Here is a 25,805-nt window from a genome sequence, read left to right on the forward strand (position 1 = left end):
CAGAAGAGCTTGTCTTGCTCTGTGGAGTTCAAAGAATTGAGGGATCTGCCACTGAGTGAAGCCAGAAGCCTGTAGCATTTAGTCAAGGCCATGACTACAGGGATCATGGGAAGCCCCAAACCTGCCATGCAGTCTGTATTGGCATCAGCCCTCTTAAAACAACAGAAGCAGCAAATGTTGTAGATGAGGGAAAGGAAATCAGAAGCTTTTTGGAGACAATTTCTCAAAGGCTGAAATGAAGTCAAGAGCCTGGCTCTGCCATCCTCATCTTAATAGCCCAATGCCCAATCTTCATGGATGGGGATTTCCCCAGGGTGGAAGGCAGCCTGACCAGGTGGATGCCCAAGATTGGGTGTGGCATCTCAAAAGGAAATGACATTCTCTTTTCTGATGAGTCACAACCACCAAAACCAAAACTGAGTGCTTTAGCAGAAACAAAAAAACTTGGCTGCTATCACCAAATTATGAGCAAAGGCCAGCTTCTTACAGAAACACAACAAATTAGCCTCAAAATGATACAAAAGGATTCCCAGTATACCGTGGGAGTGATGAAATGTGTAGAAAAGAACACCATGTTTTCTTCACAAGCTGAGGATGAATTGGAGCCTGCCATGAAGAAAAGGAGAGAGCAGTTTGCCTGACTGGTATCTGAGTAATTTCAGGAAATTCTAAAAGTAAAGTCAAAGTGCACAGGTGTCCTGAAAGAGGCTGAGGCTGAGCTGCATAAATGCTATTTTGAGGCACTGGCGAAAAAAGAACAAATAGAAGAAAAGATGAGAAACATCAGAGAAGTGAATTGTCTGGTCGTGACATGCAAGATGGGCACCTACACACATCTCCATGTGCTGGAGACCTGTGTCAGTGAGCAGCACGACCTCCACTGGCTCAATGGCATGAAAAAGTTTTTCAAGTGTCCCTGTGGGGACAGACTCCCACACAAGCACTGCATTAATCGTGGCCTCTAAAAAAAAGGGAGGGAATGCTAAAAGAAAACTCTGGTCCAAATATCAGAGGAGAAATTTTGTTACCAAGAGGAGAACACGCCAAATTTCTAAATAGCCTCAAATAACCCTAACGTCATTTGCCTCAATCTTTTTTTCTTCATGTGGCTATGGAAAGGCCAAAGATGGACTCAGGATTGCCTTTGTTTCTGACTGACACCAGCAAAAACCCATGCACAGATGGTTCAGTCGTGTGGGCTTGACACCAAATTTAACATTGATGTTTAAGTGGAAAACCAGAATATTGTCTTCCCTGTTCTCACTACAGTATTGTGGCAACATTACAGCTTTCACAGAAATTTTTGGCCCCAAACTGGAAGGTAAACCGAGAGGTGTGTTTCTGTACCTCTTGGTTATACACTCCTTTATCTCAATGAAGTTCTAGTGTTACATGGAGATAAAAATATACATAGTATAATGACATTAACAATAGCAGCATTGTGATTTTATGAGATACTCTAAATTATCAAAGGTATTACCTTTATAGCCTAGACAAGGGAAGATTTTGATTATGTACAATAGAAAAATAAATGATTGACAGTTTATCTCAGATAACACTTTTTTGTATCATAAATTTATAAAGCTTGAAAACCACGTTTCTTTGTACCAATAGTGTCATGGACGTGTATTGTATACTCAATAAGTATTTGTTGAATACACGAATAAACAGTGGAATAGATAATTTAGTGCTGATGAGGAATTTTCTTTAGAAAAATAAGTTTTGAACTTGTTGAAAGTAGGTTTCTCTAATTGCCTAGATACAACGATATGAAGGCTTTTAGTTTTTAAAAAATATGTGAGATTTAGAAAATTTTGTTTATAATTATGGCCATAAATAGAATGATTATATGGATTTATCTACTATCCTATCATTTAAGAGCAGTTGACAATAAATTTGATTTTCACAACAGGGTATGAAGCTCATGTGTTGGAGCCAGAATTCTGGGGTTTGAATGTGTGGTCTCTACTGACCATCTGTATGTGGTGGGCAAATTACTTGGTGTTCTGAGCCTAGTCTCCTCCTTTATAAAACCATACAGGATGATAACATCTGTAAAAGGGTAGCTACATCACAGAGCTCTGTAAGGATTCACATTAATTAAATACATATACAGTGCTTTAAATACTACATAGTAATTACATAGTAAGTTGTGAAAGTACAGATGAAAAACATTATTATTATTATTGTTCTTTTTTTAAGACAGAGTCTCACTTTGTAACACTTGGTAGAATGCTATGGTGTCACAGCTCACAGCAACCTCCAACTATTAGGCTTACGCGATTCTCTTGGTCAACTTCCCAAGTAGCTGGGACTACAGGCCCCGACCACAATGCCTGGCTATTTTTAGTGACAGTGTCTCACTCTCGCTCAGGCTAGTCTTGTACTCATGAGTTCAGGCAGTTCACTGCCTCTGCTTCCCAGAGTGCTGGGATTACAGGTGTGAGCCACAGCTTCTGGCCTTGAATTTAACATTATTAACATTATTACAAACATTTAACATTATTAAAAAAAGAATTTCCCTCATATAAGTATGTTAGAAAGATAATGCAAATAAAAATAAGTATTAGTGCCTGTAAATTACCATATTTATTAAAAAGGAGAGTGACAAACACCTGGTATATTTCTATCAAATAATGCAAGAAGTATGATTGTCCTTTCTCTTTTTCAGAAGGCTTGATCTAAGTGTAATTCTTTGTTAGGATGTTATGTAGTATGTTTTCTTTGTCTCTTAATGTTACTGTTTATACTTCAATCCCTCTTGTAGAAAATGATTGATTTTACATTATGTATTAAAAACCCTAAAAACTCTATAAGTAGGAGAAATAAATGACAAATGCAGATATTTTATTAAACAGCAATTGTTTTAGATATTTTGCATTTTGAATATTTCCTATTTGCTAAAAGGAATTATTTGTGTTTTTTAGGCCTACAAAGAGAACATCTAAGAACAAGAACAAGGTATTATTAAAAAATCATCAAATATGTCATTATTTGAAAATATAAAGTTAAAGTAAAAACAGAGTCTTTTGCTATAAAAACATTTCCTTTAAAAACTGATTAAGGAACCATAGCCATAGGTAAAAGTGTCATCCTTTTAGCACACATCAGTACTTTACAAAATATCTGTGGTTTTGCTCATATAAAAAATGAATAATTTTTTTCATTCCTGAGATACTTTACGAAGAAGAGTATTTTCCAGCTCCATCCATGTAAACATAAAAGAAGTAAAGTGGTACAAATAATCAACACATTGAATCCCAAAATGGCATAAATGTGTTTATGATCTATGTACAAATAACTTATTAAAAAAGCAAGAAAAGAAAAGAAAATGGATAACTATCACTTCTGTACATTTAGACTATGCTGTAAACATTTGGGGGACATTTTGAAGCACTGTTCTTTATTTTATAGGTGAAAAAACAAATACACACTATGGATGACCATGATGACTTAACCTGTTCATCTGAGGGAGACTCAGAGGATTATGAGTTGCCTTCTGTTAATTATAAGAATTTGACATTTCTTGCTAAACAACATGGAAAGCACTATAAAGGTAGGACCAGTGCATGAGTGTAAGACCTTTTTATGTGTCCTGCAGTAGCATATGCATTGCTTAGCACTGCACCATAGAGCACACATGTATTATGGTAACATTAATCTCAGAAATGGCTTTATGTTCATGTAGAATGAGAACTACATTATGTTATGAACTCAGTCAAAGAGTTCTGAGAATCCCACTGTACTTCTCTCAGTGTAAATGGCACCCACGTGTGTTGCTGACCCTACTTCTCTCTTACACTTTCCCAAGATCAGGTTGCCATTATCTCCCACTCGGAATGCTAGGGTAACCTTAGAACTGCTTTCCTCACAACCCCATCTCCTGAGGCCATGCTCTACTCTGCAACCATTATATATATATATCATCAATCCTCTGTGAGTTGACCACTCAAGGGACTATAACGAACTGGTCAACACATGGAGATGGACAACATAAGGAACTAGGCCTACTGTACAGATACATATGTGTGGTGGATGTGTGGTCAACTTGAGGTCAAATTGAGGTGGTCAATGCAGGGAGGTGGTCAACTATGGAGGGCCTACTGTACTTTTAAAAATAAGGATCCCATCGTGTTAAAAATCCTTGTTGAAAATACATCTACCACTTCTCATTATTATAAGATTAGAGATCTCAACTCTAGCATTATCTTGCTAGAGTTGTGCCTGGCTGTTCTTTCTTTGTGTGTTTCAGCCACTGTCTTAGGTGTTTGTTCCTGCTTTCAATGGCTTCAGAGAGGCGTAATTAGTATATGAAGAAATGTGCAATATCATAAGTTTTGAAATATACAAGTGAACCCATGGCCATAATAAGAGAGTTAACATATTCATCACCCACAGCACTCTCCTCCTGGCGTTTTACATTCCCTTATTTTAGAACCTGCTAAATTACTTTCCATAGTATTCATAGTATTTGTACCATTTTCCATTCCTGACAGCAGTCCATGACAGTTCCATTCTCTCTGCATCTTCACACTCAGTATATCATTGTTTTTAATTTTAGACATTCTGATGTGCATGCATTGTGCATACTATTTTGGTTTCAATACACAGCATCCTAATGACTCATAATGTTGAGCATCCTCTCATGCCCATGTGCATATTTGCCATCTGTTCATCTTCAATGAGCTGTCTTTGCAAATTTCTTGCCATTTAAAAAATTAGACTGTTCTTCTCTTTGTTGAGTTTTAAGAGTTCTTTATATATTCTGGATACAGTTTCTTTGCTAGCTTTGTTTTTTGGTAAGGAATCTTTCCTGGTGTGCATTCCAAGGAATGTTTCCAAACGTTCCAAAAAATGTTTCCCAGTGTTCATTTTTTTTTTTTTTTTGTAGAGACAGAGTTTCACTTTATGGCCCTCGGTAGAGTGCCGTGGCGTCACACAGCTCACAGCAACCTCCAACTCCTGGACCTAGGCGATTCTCCTGCCTCAGCCTCCCAAGTAGCTGGGACTACAGGCGCCCGCCACAACGCCCGGCTTTTTTTTGTTGCAGTTTGGCCGGGGCAGGTTTTGAACCCACCACCCTGGTATATGGGGCTGGCACCCTGCTCACTGAGCCACAGGGGCCACACCCCAGTGTTCATTTTTTAATAGTATTCCAATGAATTCTGGTTTACCTGTTTGTTTAATAATGGCTTTTGTTTTGTCCTATTTAAGAATGGTCTACCTAGTGCAAGGTCACAAATAATTTCTCCTATACATCTAAAAGTTTTACAGTTTTTGTTGTTACATTTAAGCTTATAATCCTTCTTGAATTCCTCTTTGTTCATGGTTTGAGGTATGGATTTCAGTTCAATTTGGGTATGTGGAACTCCAGTTTGTTCATATGCCAAAAAAGCCATTGTTGCTCTGGTGCATTGACGTTGCACCTTTGTTGAAAACAAGTTGTCTGTACACATGCTGGTCTGTTTCTGGATGTTCTGTTGTGTTCCCCTAATCTATAGGTGCTCCTCAAATATACAGCTATGTCCTGATAAAACCATCATAATTAAAAATCCATTTAATGCCCCCAATAAGTCCATCAAAAAGTTGAAAAATTCTAAGTCAAACCATCTTAAGTTTGGCTGCCATTATACAAGTTGAGCATCCCTATTCCAAAACTCTGAAATATGAAAGGCTACTAAATCTGAATTTTTTTTAATTTTTTTATTTATTCCTTTTTTTGAGACAGAGTCTTACTATGTTGTGCTCAGTAGAGTGCCATAGCGTTACAACTCACAGCAATCTCAAACTCTTGTGCTTAAGCAATTCTCAGGTACCTCAGCCTCCCAAGTAGCTGGGACTCCAAGCACCTGCCACAATGCCTGGCTATTATTGTTGCTGTTGTCACTGTTATTTACTTGGCCTGGGCCAGGTTAGAACCTGCCACCCTCGGTGTATGTGGCTAGCGCCATAACCACTGTGCTATTGGCACCAAGCTGTACATGTGAAACTTTTGGAGTGTCAACATAATACCACAAGTGGAAAATTCCATACCTGACCTCATGTACACAAACATTGTTCATGCACAAAATTATTCAAAAGCCTGTAGAAAATTATTCTCAAACTATTGCAAGATGTATATAAAACCTAGGTGTAATTTTGTGTTTAGATTTAGGTTTCATCCCCAAGATGATCTTATTTTATGTATACGTATGTTTCAAGATCTGAAACACTTTTGCTCTCAAGCGTTTTGGATAAGGGACACTCAAGCTGTGTCTGTTTCATGTTGTTCTAGTTAATAAGGGTTCATACAATTCCTAAAAGCACCCCTTCAATTTGGTTATATTTTTCAGGGTTATTTTGGTGCATAAATGTTAGAATAGCTTGTCAATTAAAAACAAGTTACTGGGTGGCGCTTGTGGCTCAGTGGGCAGGGCGCCAGCCCCATATACCGATGGTGGCGTGTTCAAAGGATGGTTGCAGCCTGGCCCCGGCCAAACTGCAAATAAAAAATAGCCAGTAGTTGTGGCAGGTGCCTGTAGTCCCAGGTACTCAGGAGGCTGAAATAAGAGACTCACCTAAGACCTGGAGTTGAAGGTTGCTGTGAGCTGTTGCCCTACCAAGGGTAACAATGTGAGACTCTATCTCTACAAAAATGAACAAACAAACAAAAAGAAGCAAACAAACAAACAAAAAACAACTTACTGGCCTACTAGGAATTAGGTTGTGCTTATGATGCTTCTATAGGTTAATTTGGAGATAATTGACTTCTTAACAATAATGAATTATTTCATTCCTGAATAAAGTGCATTACTTTATTTGTGAAGGTCATATTTAATTTTCTCAGCTAACATTTTGTGCTATGGAGTATATACATCCTCCCTATTTTATTGCATTTATCTGTATTTTATGTTGTTATAAATGACATTTTAAACATTTTTGCTTTTATATTTTAATGCTAATTGTATTTGGACATACAGGTGATTTCTATATGTTGATTTTGTATCATCAACTTACTCAACTCATTTATGACTTGTAGTACCTTCTTTGATAGATTCATTGAGATTTTCTAAATGGACTGTATGTTGTCAAAGCTTTGCTTTCTCAAACTACTTTCTTCATGGATGTGGAGAAAAGGGAACAATTCTGCGCTGCTGTTGGGAATGCAAGCTAATACATTCTTTTTGGAAAGAAGTTTGGAGAACACAGGGAACCAAAAGTAGACTTGCTATACGATCCTCCAATTCCTCTCCTATATCCAGATGACCAAAAATCATTATACAACAAAGATATTTGCAGAATGTTTATTGCAACCAATGCATAATTGCCCAATCATGGATGAAGCCCAACCGCCCATGAATGGATTAATAAACTGTGGTATATGTATACCATGGAATATTATGCAGCCTTAAAAAAACATGGAGACTTTAGCTCTTTTATGTTTACATGGATGGAGCTGGAACATATTCTTCTTAGTAAAGTATCTCAAGAATGCAAGAAAAAGTATCCAATGTACTCAGTACTTTTGAGAAACCAATATGCAATCACCCCCACTTTCATATGAAAAATAAAACACAACTATCGCCCAGAATGAAGGAGGAAAGAGGAGAGTGAGGGGAGGGGAGGGGTCAGGTAATTTGGGGGTGCAGGTAATTTCAAGGGTACATGTCAAATCTATTAAGAGTAGAGTATAAATACGTCTTAACACAATAAGTAAGTAAGTGAGGTGAAGGCTATAGTAAACAGTTTGATGTAAGCATTCCAAATTATATATAAAATCAGCACATTGTACCCCAGAAATGCATTAATGTAAACAGTTATGATTTAATAAAAAATTATTGAGAAATAAAAAAAGATTGTAAATATTTTAAACCTGTTGTAAAGCAAACTCTGATGTAGCTCATCAATTCTGTCATTATTGTATAACAGTAGTCATAGAGCAGTCAATACAGACATTAATGAACATCTGCATTATCATAAAACAAAGCTAGCTCACAGGTTGGAGTTCACTCACCCTAGCATGTGATCATGGTTGTAAATAAAGATCACGTTTTACTTCTTCCTTCCAATTAGGATGCCTTTGATTCCTGTTTCTGGCTCACTGTACTGGCCAGAATGTTCAGTGCAATGCTGAATGACAGCACTGAAAGCAGCATTCCTGTGTTGTTCCTGGTCTTAGAGAGAAAGCATTCAGTTCTCCCCATGACATCTGTTAGCTGAAAGTTTATCACAGGTGCTCCTTGTCATGCTGAAGAAGTTCCTTTATATTCTTAGTTTGCTGAGAGTGTTTTTAAATTAAGAATGAGTATTAAATTTTTTCTCATGCCTCCGTCTACTGAGATGGTCCTATAATTCACTTTTGATTTGTAATATGGTGAATAATAGGGATTTTTGAATGTTAAATTAACCCTGTGTTCCTGGGATAAACCTCATTTGTTTATAAGGTATTATCCTTTTAATATATCTTTGAATTTTATTTGTTAACATTTAGTTTAGATTTTTTTAAAGATTTCATTTCTTTTAGAGCCATCTTATTTTATTTATTATTTCAGATTAATATGAGGGTAGATGCCTAGTAATGGGATTGTGGGATATCTGGAAGGTCTGATTTGAGTTCTTTGAGGATTCTCCATACTTCTTTCCAAAGAGGCTGCATTAGTTTTCACTCCCACCAAAAGTGTAAAGCATTGATAATGAACTCCATTCTGAAAGACAGTCAACATAAACAGAGTTATGAGACACTTATACACCAAGGTTGTGAAACCTTAATGAGGGGCTTGTACAGTACTACCAACATAAGGACACGGTTGTGAGTTTGTAAACTTAATTGTCAGGCTTCATATGTCATTCTGTGACTTTCTTTTATTTGCTCAGTATTTGTGAGATCAATCCATATTGACACAAGTATATTTGGTTTAATTTATTTTGCTTTTTATAATATTCCATCACATAAATGCTGCAACATCAAACTCTTTGAAAGCTGTTATGATACTCCTAATGGCTTTTGTATTACATAGACATATCCACAGATAGTTATTATGTTTTTTATTAATATTGAAACAATTAAAATACAAAACCAGGGTTTATATGTTTATTTATTTGGTAAAAACATCCATCCTATATGGGGCACTGATATTTGATATCCAAAATATTTCCAAGAAACATTCACTTATTTCAGGCCCACATTGCCTTTATCTTCCAATATTTCCTTGTAATTCATCTACTGCCATTCACTTGTGTTTTACTGAAATTCATCTTCCATATAGAATTTAGAGTGATTTACTTCGGTGAAAATGGGATAATTAATATCTCTTTGAAATACTAATATCCAAGCACATGAAATTTCATAGAAGGATTTCTGCTATCTCTTCCTTGTCTGCATTTTTTGCTGGCATCCCTGAGCTTCTAGAATGCCTGGCTCACCAATCCCTCTACTGTAGACAAATACATATACATATGTTTCTTCAGGAATTTTTCTCTCTCACTTTCTGCTTCCTCTCCTGCTCTCATCCTTTCCTGGCCCCTACGCCCTTTAATTTGGCTCATCTAAGTGTCAACTCAGACATGATCTCTGGAAAACTCATTTTTGACAGTTTTATTTATATTCCTTCCAGCTACAGCATCAATAATTATTCAGTAAAACAGATAAAGAGTGTTCCAGAAGTTTTGAAATATTGTGCTTACAATCCAGGGGCAAAGGGTAGAGACATGGCAAGAAACGACTTACAGTTTAGGTAGGAACATTGCAGTAGAGATGACACTAGAGTACTAAGGCAGCCCTGAGGATGGAGGTGCCTATTTATCTGGCGAAACAGCAGGAATCAATGAAGGCTTCATGTAGCAGTCTAAGGCCTTAAAAGATGAAAATAAAATTGTTAGAATAGCAGAGGAAATCTTTTCATATGTAACAAACAGGATGTACACTGATGGAAATATAAAAAGTAACAGAAGTTTGTGAATTATTAATAAAACAACATGCACAGCATGCTGTTGAACGGTACTATTATGAAGTAGAGAACAATCTACAATGTTATTTTATATGTGTATTGTATATTTAAATTCTGTTTTTCTTCTAACATTATATGTATATACATTAGGTGGATAAATCTGTGAGTAAATCTGTGATATGTCTGTATTTGTTGAACCTAGTGACATCTAGTTCCCTTTGGGTGGTTTTGTGAAGTTTTGGATAATTAGAAGTATTTTTTCATCAAAGGTTTCTCATAGATCACAAATATCTCAGTTTTGTGAATATTTTCTTTCATGATATCTAATCTTTTTTTTTTTTTTTTTTCCTATCTGGTGTAGTCTGCCTCTCTGACATTACAATTTACACGTCTATCAGTACAGGTTTTTTTTAATTTTTAATTTCTTCCATGTCTATACTTATCTTCTTAAGATTTACATAGGGATAGGGTTGCATTACTTTAAAACAGCTTGTCCCTTTCTGCTGTTGCTTTTATAATTTGAGATAATACCCTACGCAAGAGGCAAGATGTATTTCATGATTATCTTATGCAGTCTGTGTTTTTCCATCCTTCATTATGAGAATGGACACTTCCTGGCACTATATGAGCACCGGGCTTGGTTTACCTTGATGTTGTTTAGATAATTTTTCTCTTAGTCTCAAATAATTCCTAGCACACATGCACAGTTGACTATTCTGATAAATACCTGAGAGGGGAATCTCCACACATCTCCAGGATTCTTTCACTATACTGCTTTCTCCTCTTCAGTTGCTATCCTGTGATCACTGTCTGCTTTGGTCTTTTCAGACTGTCCTTACTCAACAATTAGGGGAGTCTGGTAGCGTGTAGGTCAGGCTTTTTCTTTTTTTTATTTTTTTTCTCCAGGTGTGCTTTCCTGAAAACTCTGTTAAGACAGGGATCTGGGGCGTTCCCAAGGCTTCCTTCTCTTGTTTTCTATTTTTCAAAGATCTTTGTCTTTGTTGCCTAAATTCTACTGTCTTAATAATAACTGTTTAATGTGTTTTGGCTGGGGTTTTTTTTTGGGGGGGGGTAAGGGGGAAGATGGAAAATTAACACCTGTTCCTCTGTCTTGGCTAGAAGGAGATTGCAGTAGAACTTCAGCACATGCTATGGACTGGCCAGCATGCTTTTATTCTTGCTTTACTTTACTGCTTGCTTCTCATCCTTCATTTGTCAGTATGGCCATCTCTTCCTCAGAGAAATCTTCCCTGGGCCCAGTATAGATTAAATTCTCTTACATAACATACTAATTTTCTTACAGAATCTATCTGAATTAATAATTGTCACTGTTTTGTCTTTTTTTTTTTTTTCACTTTACTTCAAGCTAAATAAGAACAGAGGTCCTGTCTAGTCTGCAGAGCTCAGTATCACATGTCCGCCACGGTACCCACTGGGTTATATATGTATAATGTGTGAGTGAGTGACTGTGAGAATATGAAGCCCTTTATATATAAAAACTGTTCCTGTATTCTCTTTCTTTTTTTTCATAATGATATAGATTCTTTTAACCAATTGGAAATTCAAAACACAGCTCTTCCCTATAAGAGCCATGCAGAACGTAATAAAAATTATTATAAAAAACTTACAGATAATATCAAAGCACTGGAAACTATGATTATTTTTCTAAAAATGAAGCTATCTAAAATGAAAGGAATAAACTTACAGTTATACCATCAAAGATGTGAATGGGAGCAAAAACTCCACAGTTTGAGGTATGAAATCCTAGCTTTAAAGAAACATTTGAACTATTTATTTAGAACTATTTATTTGAAATATTTATTTATTTATATATTGGAGAATTTTTGACATTGCTGACATATCATCTGGTATTTAATAGGAGAGAAGTCATCTTAGTCTTCTGTGGTATAAAATTCTTGGAAATAATAAAATAAGTTCTTAATTGTAATTACAATTACTGATAATTAAATGTATATTCTTTTAAATCATAATTCTAATAACTATATTAGAAGTTCACCTTAGGGAAATCTCCTTTTATTTAACAAATTGAATTTGGAATTTTAAATATTTGTATTATAATTAATACTGTTATGAACATTTTTACACAAGTCTTAATTTTCAAATTATATGCCTTTAACATATTCTTCAATATAGAATTCTTGGGTTAAAGTAATCTAATGAAAATGGCTTTGATCAATATTTTGAAATGGTTCTCAGGAATGTTTATGCAAATTTATAACTCAACCAACAGAGTTTCAATTGGCCTTTTTCAACCCAGAAGAAGTTTCTTAAGGAAATTACATAGTTTGTTTTCATAATGCAGGGAATGAAAAGGAAAATGGAAAGTGACTACTGATTCGCTTGTTCAACATCTCTCCTACACAGATAAAATTAATTTAAACTTTTGTGTTGAAAACATATATTATTCTTCATTGTTTAATTAAATATTAGACCTTGTCTTTCCCCAAAAGGAATTTCAGAATTGTTTATAATATATACCAGCATCAACAAGTACCTTGAAATTATCACTCAAAACAGAAACACAGAACACGTGGGTAGCAAATATAAAAATAGCAGTCTGCAATTATATGTTGTGTGAGAGACATCAGAATGAGTTCTCTTACACTGCCAGTGACTTTCAGGAATGCTTGTGTTGTTTTGTTTAGATGAACATTTCCCTCCAGTGAATTCATAAACTTATTTATAAATGGTAAATTTTGGTTAGTTTACACTCCATGATCTGTCCCAGTTTGGGAGTAATTATGACTATGTAAAAAAGTAATTTTCAACTTATACATTTGAAAATTTTCAATATCCTTTTCAAAAGTAACTAAACTAACAGAAACTTACCAATTAGGAGAATGTTCTTTCACATCTACTTTTCATGTGTACATGTCTTTTGGGAGAAAATGAAGTGAGATATTCAAAACCTTAGAACTAGAAAAAACAAATATTCAAGAAAACAGACATTTTATTAGATAATCAATGAATAGATGAAGAGGTCTCAAAATGAACTTTTCGCTAACAAAATGAATTTTAAGATAAGTATATTTAACTGCAGATTCACACTAAAAGAAATGGAAGAGATGAGAAAAAATGATTCTATAGCATTTGAACAAATTAAGGAAAAGTTAACAAGAGAAATAGAGCAACATAGAAAAGAAGTTGCGATAAAAGAAGAATTGGAACACAGACTGAGAGCCCAAAATGTGGAGTTGGGGACCCTTAGAAATAATCTGGAGGTAAATTAATCTTTGGTTAACATCACATTTATTATTTTACTTCATCACTATTAGTTGTGATGTCTCTTTGATTCAATGCTTATTGTTATAAAACAAACCAAAATCGGGCGGCGCCTGTGGCTCAGCGGGTAGGGCGCCGGTCCCATATGCCGGAGATGCCGGGTTCAAACCCAGCCCCGGACAAAAAAAAAAAAAAAAAACACAACAAAATCTTGCCTTAAAAATTAACTATGATATTTATAGCTAAAGTTGTTTATTATAAATCTTGGCATCCAAGTAGTATCTTATTTCAATACAAAGATTTTTTTTAAATAATATACCATAATATATACTTAATGATGACTTATTAGGTGTTTTGTTCCTAGTAAAATAGTTCAGTGATTTTTCCCCTATTTCACATTTATTACAACTTCAAACATTATGAAGAGGAAAGAAACAAAATGTATTGTAATCTAAAGTAATCTCATGATTTTCTAAGAAGACCTCTGCAAATTTTATCTTATTTGTCATTTGTGTTTTGAAATATAAGGCTTATTTTGCATTTATCTATTTATTCCAGAGAGGTAACTGTGATTTGGTAGATGAGCCTCATGGGTTAGGATCAGAAGACTGAGGAAAATCCTACAAGGGGCTTATACGTTTAATCTCTCCTTTTCAGAATTGTGATCAGTAACTGAGTTAATTGATATATAGAGAAATGCTTTGCACAATGCCTAGATTTGTCATTTATCAATAGATACAATTGTTATAACTTAGGATAAAAATGTTAGAAGAGTAGAATATCTATAGAATGCTCTCAGAAAAAAAACTTAAAGAACGTTGGCAAATTTTGCCTGTTCTAGTGTACGCAGAGCTGAGGCTCCTACTATGGAGGGGGATGTAGTTAGACACCAGAGTGTACACCCAACTTTCTAGTGTGTCACAGTTATAAGAGTTTTGTGCATTTGGATTTGTTGTCATTCAAAGAAAGCCTTTTCCAATTTGGAGATTCATAAAAATTCTTTACTGATTTCTTTTTTGCTTTCACAGATTCATTGCATTCATGTAAATTTTTGAACTTTCAGGAATTTATGCTCTATAAGGTTTGAGGTTTGGATCCAGCTTCTTTGCCCAGTTAGCTGCTTTTTACAACCCTTTCATTTCATAAATGTGCATGTTATTATTTACTTTCTGGGGAAATCGTGATATTTTATTGAGTGATAGCTAAAAGTTTCCTTTCTTTTACTTAGAATTGTCAAAGGCATGAACATGAAAGAGATCTCCTGAACAAAGAAATTGTCAGACTAAGATTGAAAGTAGAAAGAATGAAAATGAACAATGAGGAGATAGACAAGAAACACTTGCGGGACTTGGAAATCATCAAAGACAAGACTGATGATCTTCAAAATGCTGTAAAGCTCAGTGAAGAAAGGTTAATGAAAGTAACAGCCCAGTATAATGGCCAGCTCAACATACTACGAGACGAGAATAAAGTGCTACAAGCCAAACTGAAGGAAGCGAAAGAAAACCAGAAAAAACTAGAAGCAGAACTTGAATCCCACCGTCTCAGACTGGCAGATGCTAACAATGAGCGTCACCAAAGTCAGGTCTCCCAAAGAGACCTTGCCTTCATTGTCCAGAGAACAAAAGAAGAATGGTCTGGTACACTGGAGTATATGAACTCTCGTGCCGAAACCCTTTTCCAACAACTCTGTGATGCAGAAGAGAAATTCAGTTGCCTGCAAGCTGAGTTTTGTCACATGAAAGATGCTCTTCGAGAGAAGAGTTTTGCTCTAGAAGGTGCACAGAGAGACCTGATGGAAGCACAGTTTGAAAAGCAGAACATTCAACTGAAGTATCAAAGTGAACAAAGAACAGTGAGTATGTACATTGTAAAGCAGGAGTCTTTAGAGCAGAGACTGTCCGGACTGCAATGTAAAACTATGTCACTTCAACAACAGCTGGATGATGTTCACAAGGATTCTGCAGATAAAGAGAAGGCAAAACACAGCAGAGACAGCCCGTGTGCTGCAGTGGTGAAGGCTCTTGAAGTAGGGCATGAAAGGTACAGTCTGCTTTTGGAAGAGGAAAACAAGAAGTTGCTTGATGAATGCAATCACTTAAAAGAAAGGCAGTACCAATATAAAAAAGAGAAAGTGAAAAGAGAAGTAAGTATCAAGAAATAAACATTTTTCAAACTTCCAAAAGAAAAGTGAAGTGGTATTTGGTAGTGACTAAGCATCGTATCTGGTTGAATGTGAGACTATCTAGATCTATATTTGTGATATCAGCCTAGAAACATACCTTGTTTCCAGCAAATAAAAGTTAGTGCTGAGAGATGTTTTACCTTGAGTAAAGACAGTGTGTCACTTACAACATTTTAAGAGTTTAAGTTATAAATTGTTAATAGACATAGAGTAAAAATGCTGAAATCATAATTTTAGTGTCTTTATGTTGCCTCATTTTAAGACAGAGCCGAAGCAGAAAAAAGTGAGTAGGAAGCTGAGTAGGGGTAGGACTTGCAGGAGTTGAGATTAGGGAGGGAGGTGGAGGCCAGCTTACTTAGGGCCTGCAGGAGCCATTGGAATTTTACTTTTATTCTAAAATAGGGATTATTGGGAGAGTTTGAGCAGAGGACTGAATTTGTGAGAAACTTTGAGGCTGATCTGAGCTTCTAATCAAAAAGAAAGAAACTATTTTACAGGGTAGAATTTGCCACCACTATCCCATCCACATGCATATGAATCTTTTGTTACGCATTTCACATTCCTTTTAAGCCTTCAGTTGGTCCTTATGCATTTCACATTCATGAGGGAAGGAATGAATAGAGGACTGAATCTGTTGTCTGAGCAGTAGAATACTGACTTGGGGGGGAGGTAGCACTTTCCTTAGTGTCCTTAGCCAAATTTAGTGGTCAACAGGAATGTGTACACAGGAGGAAAAGAAGGTGAGTCAATGCAATGTATGTGATGATAATCTTCAAGGTATATATGTTAAAGTTAAATATTATTAACACATCCTAATAATAAAGTGTTTATAATATCTGCAACAAAAATATCTTACCAGGCAGTTTTGAGACAACTTCGCCAAGAACTGTGTGATACCATGCAAAAACTATCCAGATCAGAGACGTTACTAGAAACTACATCACGTTGTCACATTCATTTAGAAGATGAGACCCAACATTCAATGAGAAAAATAAGTCAGATGACAAACCAAGTATGTACATAATTAACATGCCACCCGTTAATCTAGAGCTGATCCAATAAAATAAAGTGTTTTAGAACACTAGCTGCAGGTGACAGCTTTCTTTTTATATTTTCATTATGAGTAGTTTTGTACAATTTTATTATCTTTATCATGTACTTATTTCTTAAATTCTGACTTTCATTCTTCCACTTTTCCTTAAAATTACTTAGAAATATACCATATTTTCTTATAATATATGCCCTTAGGAAAGTCGAGGATTATGCATCATTTTTCACAGAAGTTGTGAGACATTTTTCCTGTTAAGCAGTAGTTTTCAGTGATTTCTCTATTGCCATTGTGAGGCAAGCCAGATTAAATCAGGGTAATGTCTAATGAAATGTTCCGGAACATATCTTCAATTTTGTGAATGGATACAAAATCTGTGTATACTTATTTCACGGATTTCAGGTTAACTCATAGAGAAAGGCCTTTATATTCTTGTGTAAAATGAAAATGCTGCTCGGGAGGCTGAGGCAAGAGAATCGCTTAAGTCCAGAAGTTGGAGGTTGCTGTGAGCTGTGTGAGGCCACGGCACTCTACAGAGGGCCATAAAGTGAGACTCTGTCTCTAAAAAAAAAATAATAAATAAATAAATAAAATGAAAATGTTTTAGGTTAATTTATAAACTCTTTGCAAAGTTAATTGCCTTCATTTCCATTTCACTTTAATTATATTGTAAAAGCACAGAAATATTCAGGTCTTGGATAGGAGGTACATCCAAAATAAAGAATTAAGAAAATTATCCAGATCCTGCCATTGGATTTTTAAAAGCAAATGTATTGAGGTCTCATTCACATACCATGCAGTTCACCACTTAATGTCTCTTAGTATATTCACAGGGTTGTGGAACCATCATCACAATCAATTTCAGAACATTTGCATCAATGTGAAAAGAAACCCCACATCTTATAACCATAACCTCCACCCTAATCTTATCCCTCCACTTTCCCCAGGCCTGGGCAACCACCATCTACCTTTATCTCCATAGATTTGCTTATCTAGACAGTTCATTTTTGGGGTGGCGGGGTGGCGGTGTGGGGGGGGGGAGGAGACTTTATCAATCAAATTTTATTTTATTTTTTTCCAAGGGACATATTATACATCCTCACAATGTGCACAATAGGTGAGATCTTGCCTCGTGCCCTCCCTCACTCTGCCAAACGTTCCCCACCCCGCTTCACTCTACCCACAAACTGGACTATAAGAGTGTTTTATTGTTCTTATGAGCATGTAATTGTTTATATATTGATTTCATATAGGTATGGAGGTATGGATTTCATATTGGATATTTATTTTTCTATTCTTATGGTACTTTACTAAAAAGAATGTATTTCAATTCCATCCAGGTAAATGTAAAAGATGTAAAGTCTCCATCTTTTTAATGGCTGAATAATATCCCATGGTATACATATATCACAGTTTGTTGATCCATTCATAGGTTGATGGACACTTAGGTTGCTCCCATGACTGGGCAATTATGAATTGAGTCACAGTAAACAGTCTAGCGCAAATGTCTTTGTGGTAAAATGATTTTTGTTATTCTTGATAGATACCTAGTAATGGGATTGCAGCGTCAAAATGGTAGGTCTACTTTTAGATTTTTGAGGATCCTCCATACTTCTCTCCAAAAAGGCTGTATTATTTTGCAATCCCACCAGCATGGTAGAAGCGTCCCTTCTCTCCATATCCACAATAGCATCTGTAGTTCTGGGATTGCTGGGGTTAGGTGATATCTTAGAGTGGTTTTGATTTGCATTTCACTGGTGATTAAAAGACAATGAGCATTTTTTCAAGTGTTTGATGGACATTCGTCTGTCATCCTCAGAGAAGTTTCTGTTCAAATCTCTTGCCCACTTATAGAGAGGGTTGTTTATACTTTCTTATGGTTCAATTTGAGTTCTGTGTACGTTCTAGTTATCAGGCCTTTGTCAGATTCATAACATGCAAAAACTTTCTCCCATTTGAAGGCTGGCTGTTGGTTTCATTTGCGATAGCCTTAGGTGTGCAAAAGCTTTTAAGCTCGATGAAGTACCAGGTATTGATTTTTGGTGTTGCTGTAATTGCTAAGAGGGTCTGTCTCACAAAGTTTTTTCCCAGGCCAATGTATTCAAGTGTTTTCCCCCACTCTTTCCTAGAATTTTTATTGTTTTGTGTCTTATAATTAAATCTTTCATCTACGAAGAATCAATTTTTTGTCAATGGTGAGAGGTGCAGGTCCAGTTTCAGTCTTCTACATGTGGATAACAAGTTCTTCCAGCACCATTTGTTAAATAAGGATCTTTTTCCTCATTGCATGCTCTTTGTAGGCTTTTCAAAGATTAAATGGCGATATGTGGCTAGGTTCATCTCTAAACTCTCTATCCAATTTCATAGATCTACATCTTTATTTTTGTGCCAGTACCATGCTGTTTTGTAGACAGTTCTTATAAATGGAGCCATATACTACTTAGTCCTTTGTGATGGATTCTTTCACAAAGCATGTTTTCAGGATGAATCCACGTTGTAGTATGGATCAATACTTCATTTCTTTTCATGGTCTGGTACTGTTCTATTGTGTGGTCCTACTGGTGATCGATTCTTCACTTGCTGGACCTTTAGGTTTGTTTCTACTTTTTGCCACCAATGCATCATAGTCCCATGAACATTAATTTAAATGATATCAAGCGGACGTGTTTTTATTTCCCTGCCATTGACTATCATCCTCAGTTAGTTAGCAGATTTGACCATCTCTCTGCCTTGCTCATGCTGTGCTTCCCGCTTTTTTAGCTTCTGATCATCTAACCTCATTCAGACCTGAGCACAATTTTTCCTTCTTCATGAAACTTTCTCTGAGTGTTCTGACTTTCGTTGACTTTATTCTTTAGTACTTGTTATCTAATCTGTGCAGAATAAGTTAGTCCTTCATTTTGCATTGCTTTTTTTAATTTTTTTATTATTAAATCATAGCTGTGTACATTTGTGCAATCAAGGGGTACAATGTGCTGGTTTCATATACAATCTGAAATATTCTCATCAAACTGTTCAACATAGCCTTCATCGCATTTTCATCTTATTGTATGTAGACATTTGTATTCTACCTTTAGTAAGTTTCTCCTGTACCCATTCTAAGATGCACCGTGATGTGGCCCCAGCCCTTACCCTCCGTCCACCATAACCTCCCCTCTCCCTTCCCTTCCCTTGGTCCTTTCCCCATATTCTTGAGCTATAGTTAGGTTATAGCCTTCATATGAAAGCTATAAATTAGCTTTATAGTAGGGATGAGTACATTGGATACTTTTTCTTCCATTCTTGAGATACTTTGCTAAGAAGAATATGTTCCAGCTCCATCCATGTAAACATGAAAGAGGTAAAGTCTCCATCTTTCTTTAAGGCTGCATAATGTTCCATGTTATACATGTACCACAAATTTGCTAGTCCATTCGTGGGTTGATGGGCACTTGGGCTTCTTCCATGACTTAGCAATTATGAATTGGGCTGCAATAAACATCCTGGTACAGATGTTTTTGTTATATTGTCATTTTTGGTCTTCTGGGTATATACCTAGTAAAGGAATTATAGGATCGAATGGCAGGTCTATTTTTAGATCTCTAAGTATTCTCCAAACATCCTTCCAAAGGGAACATATTAGTGTGCATTCCCACCAGCAGTGTAGAATTGTGCTCTTTTCTCCACATCCATGCGAAGATCTCTGGTTTGGGGATTTTGTTATGTGGGCTACTCTTACTCAGGTTAGGTGATATCTCAAAGTAGTTTTTATTGGCATTTCTCTGATGATTAAGAATGATGAGCTTTTCTTCATGTGTCTGTATTCCGTGTGTCTGTCTTCTTTAGAGAAGTTTCTCTTCAAGTTCTTTGCCCACCCTGTGATTGGATCACTTGTTCTTTTCTTGCTAATACGTTTGAGTTCTCTGTGGATTCTGGTTATTAAACCTTTATCAGAGGTATAACCTGCAAATATTTTCTCCCATTCTGAGGGCCGTTATTTTTTCATGAAGAGTCATCTTGTTCAATTATAAATTTGCTTAAGGTGAGAATAATATCTAAGTTGTATATAAAACGAGCACATTGTACCCTATAATTGCATTAATGTACACAGCTATGATTTAATAGCAAAAGTTGATACGCCTATAAGTTATCCTTATATAAATTGAAAATGTTTTAGATTAACATTTGTTAGAATATAATTAAATACTTTATACTATACTGATAATTGATATAATAAAATTTTATTCTAAATATATTTTAAGCAATAAAATATAAAATTGGAACTTTTTTATTAAAAAAACAGAAAAAAACTCTTTCTTGCTATTGTTACTAATTTTCTCTATTTGGGATATATATTTCAGTGACTTTTCCCAAGTTATTTTATAATTAATAGATGGTATTTAACAGAATTTAGTGAAAAGTATTTTGTAAATATGTCTAGCTGTGATTTATCCATTGCAATATCTTCCCAATGAAGTTTGTAATTGGGGAATTAAGGAAATTATATGGAAAGAAGGTGAAGGGGAATCTCAGGGAAACTTGCCCTTTTCCCCTAGGTTGATGTGCTGAAAAGATCAACTCACAGTTATAGTAGATAATAAGAGAAAGGTTTATTTCCAAATACCATGCACATGGGGGGTATGAATGATTGCCCAATGTTTCAGTGATAGTCAGTGGCTTTTAAAGATGCCTTTTAGAAGGGAGGGGGGAGAGAAACTGTAAAATATATGTGTAGCAAGTGGTTGCGAGGGATGATGGGTAGATGGAGGGAAACAGACTGAGTTGCAGTTTAACCTGAGAGACAGGTCTCAGTGCTTCAAAGGACATTAGGGCCAGGCCTATGTGATAAGGACTCCAGCAGCCCCTTTTCTGATTCTAAATCAAGTTATTCAGGTTTTATAGAGGAGAGACTAGTGCATTCTAATCAAAAATGGCCTTTTCATTGAAAATATTCTCTATACCAAGGAATTATATTTTGATTTCCTTATCTCCTTCAAAGATATACATCTGGAAAGTACTCTATGTCTTTGCTTATCTCCTCATGTAATCTTATTTAATATTGATAAAGTTTGAAATATTTCCTGTAGTTCTTTCTTATTGTTCGTTGCTGTTTCAACAGTAGCAAGAAAATATTTTTCTGTTTTTTGTTTTTTTCTTTGTTTGTTTTAATGAGTTAGGGCCAAACCAGTCTGCTTCTTTCCTGCTAATACTAATTTAATTTCCAAGAAAAGTGTTCAACCAAATAAATAAGTGAATGTAGATGCAACCAGCAGGAAAAAAAATATATTCATATCATTCTCACTATAGAAAAAAAATTAAATTAGTACTCCTTCATTACAAAGTCAGAATTGGGACTTGTAGATTGATAATTGCCTTTCCAACTGAAAAGCTCTGGCCTTTCTGATCTACCACAGCACATGACCTTAACTTGATCATCAGAGTGCTTGCTAGTGCAGCCCATCATATCCAGTTGCTGGGAATGAAGTGATCAAGGCACCTTGATTTATCAATGGAGTACAGTGTTTTCAGGTTGAGGCTATTGCCTGGGGTCATGTAAGTTCCATACAACTCACTCTAGAAGATGCTCTGTGCACTGCAGTGCATGGTCATCCATCCCACTGATTGCTATGGAGACAAGTAAGCCATGAATTCTTATGAGTGGACGAAAACACTGCTGTCTACTGGAGTTGGTGACTGTTATCTACAGAATTTGGGACTGTTGTGGGCATCATGCTATGCATTTATTGCCCATTTCAGTAGTGTGGAGATAGTTGAGTGCAGCTGTCGGGGACCATTTTCATTGGCATGTCACCTGCCTAAACTATAAAATTAGAACATAAAATACAACAAGATGTTAATAGTAAATATTATATGCCACTCACCATGTGCCTCACGTTTTTCTAAGTGCATTACGTGTATTCCCCAGTTCAGTCTTCCCAACATCCACATGAGGAAATCAGTGCTATTCTGTCCATGTTGTAGATGAAGAAACCAAGTTGCTAATTTGCTAAAGGTCACACAGCTAGTACTGGTGGAGCCAGTACTCAAACCCAGATCTTTTGGCCTCTGTAAATGTCCACCTCTCAAACTATTCCATGAGACATCTGGTTGTCATCTGAAGCATACACACAACTGAGATGTGAGAGAAAAAGGAAAACCTGGTCCCCTTGCTCTGTGGGAAGCTGAAGTGTGCTGTCCCCCGTGTAGCAGTGCACAAAGTTCTAGCCTTTTCTCTATTTTCCCTGTAAATTGGCTCAGAGACTACAATGTGTCTATGAATATGGACAGTTAGCATTTACCAACTTGTGCCTGTCTACTTGCTCATGTTCACAAAAAGAAAAAAAATAAAATAAACATCTGGTCACGATGGTTAGTAAAACATAGCTTTGACGTGACTGGGTAGGTTAAGTGGTAATTTTAACATCATGGCCTCTCCTTTGTCATGTTTAATTGCAAAGTTTAATAGTCATCCTCACAGTTTAAGGCGACAGATTTAGATTAAATTCTCTCCTAGTGAAAACTTAAGCCTTGCGACTTAACTTTGGGGTTGACATTCTCTGTTGTACTTTTCTTCCCATTTATTTTTAAAAGTCCTTTTCCTTTTCCTAAAAGAAAAGATGATGGTGAGTGTTAGATGCTGAAAGTATATAAGTTGCCTTGTTACAATAAAATTAAATGTGAATAAAATAAAATAATAAAAGTTGATGTTGTGATCTTAGAATACAAAATATACATGCTTATCATAATGTAATCTTCTCTTTCCCCATTTTATCAATTTTATAAATTTGAGTATTTATCTCATACAATATAGTTTGTAAAATTAAGAATAGTGTATTTATTGAGTATTTAATAGTATTTATGTAATACAATATAATTTGTAAAATTAATAATAATACAATATAATTTGTAAAAGCAAGAATAATGTTGTGTTTTCATCCTATAACAGGAGTAGATAACCTTCTCTGTGAAGGGCCAAATAGTATATTTTAGGTTTTATGATCCAGAAGATTCCTGTTGCAACAGCTCCACTGTGCAGTGATGGCAGAAAAGTATCTATAAATAATATGCAGAATGAAGGGGTGTGTCAGGGTTCCAATGAAATTTAGCTAAAAAATCTCTTCAGGTGATGAGCAGATTTGTACTAGATCATTATTATTTTTAATGCAAATAGTGTGTTAGTCTAAAAACCTTGATTTCTATATGCTACATTTTTTAGCTGTCCATCCAGTGAGGGAAATGTGGGTCATTTCCAAGTGTAAACATTTTTCTAATCTTTGTTTTAGTTTCAAGAAGTAGAGGATCAACTCAAAGAGGAAGGACACCGTGCCGAGAAGATGCTAGACCAATGGAAAAAGTATGCTTTCAAGCAGCAAAAAAGAAAAATAAAAAGACTTGAGTATTATAAAGAAAATAAGTGTTACAGTTTGAGACTAGTGCTAGTTGTAATAGTAACTATATCTGTGTGAATCTTAGGAAAATTTTCAGCTTTAAGCTATTTTGAAATGCATTTTTTTTTTTACTTTGTTTCTAAATTTTGCACATTATGCATGGACATTGCTAGAAAAATGATATAGTTGCTTAATCATCTACTTTTCAAATATCTAAGGATTCACATAAACATACCTTCAAGTGTTTGTTCAAAAATTGCATGATATTTTAAAAAATTATCTGACATTAATTATTTTAAAAATTATATTTTAGGATCAAAATGGCAAATTCCAAATTAAAACTTACTGTCAAAGACCAAGCCGAAAAACTCAACCAGTATGAGAAAGACTTGTCAAGTGCAAGTTTCGTAAGTTAATCTCTTATTTTAGTTCTGTGGCAGAATAGGCCGAGTGTATCTTACTCAAAATGCTTTGGACTAGAAATGTTTTGGATTGTGGAATATTTGTACATGCATATTGAAATATCTTGGGAAGGGAATTCAAGTCTAAACCCAAATTTATTTGTAATATATACACCATATTCACACACCCTGAAGATAATTTTATGTAATGTTTTATAATTTTGTGCATGAAGCAAAGATGTTTTCACTGCAACATGGCACATGAAGTCAGATGTCAAATTTTCCATTTGGAATGTCATTTTGACCCTAAAAGTGATTAGGATTTGGGGGCATTTTGTATTTTAGGTTCTAATATTAAGATGCTCAACCTGTAGTACAGATGCTCACTGACTTTCAATGGGGTTATATCCCAATAAACCCATCCTCACTTAGCCTAGCCTACCTGGAACATGTTCAGAGCACTTACATTAGCCTTCAGTTGAAAAAATAATCTAGTTGGGCGGCGCCTGTGGCTCAAGGAGTAGGGCGCCGGTCCCATATGCCTGAGGTGGTGGGTTCAAACCCAGCCCCGGCCAAAAAAAAAAGAAAAATAATCCAGTATAAGTCTGTCTATAATAAAGCATTGTATGTCCCTCATACCACATATTGCTAGCCTGGGAAGGATCATGAATCAAAATTCAACATACATTGAAATTGGGGTGTTTCATATCATTTTAAAGTCAAAAAAATTAAGGTGGCCATCATCATTATGTCAAACTTGCAAGGGCTTCACATCATTATGGAGTCAAACAATAGGAAGTTGGAGGATCCCAAGTCAGGGACAACCTGCGTATAAGAATATGGTAGACAATATGAAAAACGTCTCTGATAAAAATATCTATCCCCTTCATAGTGATAGTACTTATTGCAAGTAGTGCCTGTCCCCTTGACTTTACAAAAGAAATTGACTTAATTCCTAAAATTAATGATTTGTGTAGTAAGATTTTAATAAAAACATTGTCATAGCCCAAGAATAATATTTTTATGTATACCACATTTCATTTATCCATTAATCCATTGGTGGACATTTTGTTTTTCCAAGTGTAAATTATTTTTAATGTTTTGTTTTAGGTGCAGAAATCTCTGGAAGATCAGTTAGCAGAGACTATAAAATGTAAAAGGATGATGGAAGACCGCATGCAAAGGTACAGTTAAAAGCAGCACACAAAATAACTTGAGTATTCATAAAGCAAATAGCAGTGTAATATGAGATTGTATCTGTTCAGATAATAAGTATGTTTGTGTGAAGCCAAGGAAAGTTTCAACTTTAAGCTATTTTGAAATGCATGCCTTTGTATATTTTTTCAAAATTTTATACATTTTCCAAAAATACACCTAGAAAAATACCTTTGCCAAATCATCTGCTTTGTTAATCTTTGAGAAATTCTCTAATTATGCCTTTAGATATTTGTTCACAAGCTTTATGGCATTTTAAAAATTTATCTGTGATAAGAATTATTTTATAATATGTATTTTAGCCTTGAAAAAGAAAATTCAAAAATGAAAGTAAACTTTGGAAAGGCACTGGACTGCATTGAGAAGTACGTGTCATCTACAAGTTCAGTAAGTCAATCTCTTACTTTCTATCATACTTAA

The 25,805-nt window shown here is 35.4% G+C and overlaps 1 protein-coding gene across 1 annotated transcript; it reads left to right on the plus strand.

Moving 5' to 3' along the window:
- Positions 1–3,435: 3,435 nt before the first annotated feature.
- On the plus strand, positions 3,436–25,805 carry LOC128579644 (ankyrin repeat domain-containing protein 26-like). Its single transcript, XM_053581612.1, has 9 exons — positions 3,436–3,556; positions 11,467–11,680; positions 12,988–13,168; positions 14,398–15,315; positions 16,214–16,366; positions 23,665–23,735; positions 24,083–24,176; positions 25,281–25,354; positions 25,688–25,805. Exons 1-9 carry the CDS (start codon positions 3,436–3,438, stop codon positions 25,803–25,805), a joined length of 1,944 nt encoding a protein of 647 aa, XP_053437587.1.

This window comes from Nycticebus coucang, unplaced genomic scaffold, assembly GCF_027406575.1.
Source record: "Nycticebus coucang isolate mNycCou1 unplaced genomic scaffold, mNycCou1.pri scaffold_102, whole genome shotgun sequence".
NCBI classification, from domain to species: Eukaryota; Metazoa; Chordata; class Mammalia; order Primates; family Lorisidae; genus Nycticebus; species Nycticebus coucang.

Bases quoted from the DNA above. Each gene is read 5' to 3' on its own strand.
- LOC128579644 (XM_053581612.1), top strand. From the start codon at position 3,436: ATGGATGACCATGATGACTTAACCTGTTCATCTGAGGGAGACTCAGAG. The intron at 11,681-12,987 runs GTATGAAATCCT...ATTTAACTGCAG, and splicing joins CAAAAACTCCACAGTTTGAG to ATTCACACTAAAAGAAATGG. The intron at 15,316-16,213 runs GTAAGTATCAAG...ATATCTTACCAG, and splicing joins AAGAGAAAGTGAAAAGAGAA to GCAGTTTTGAGACAACTTCG.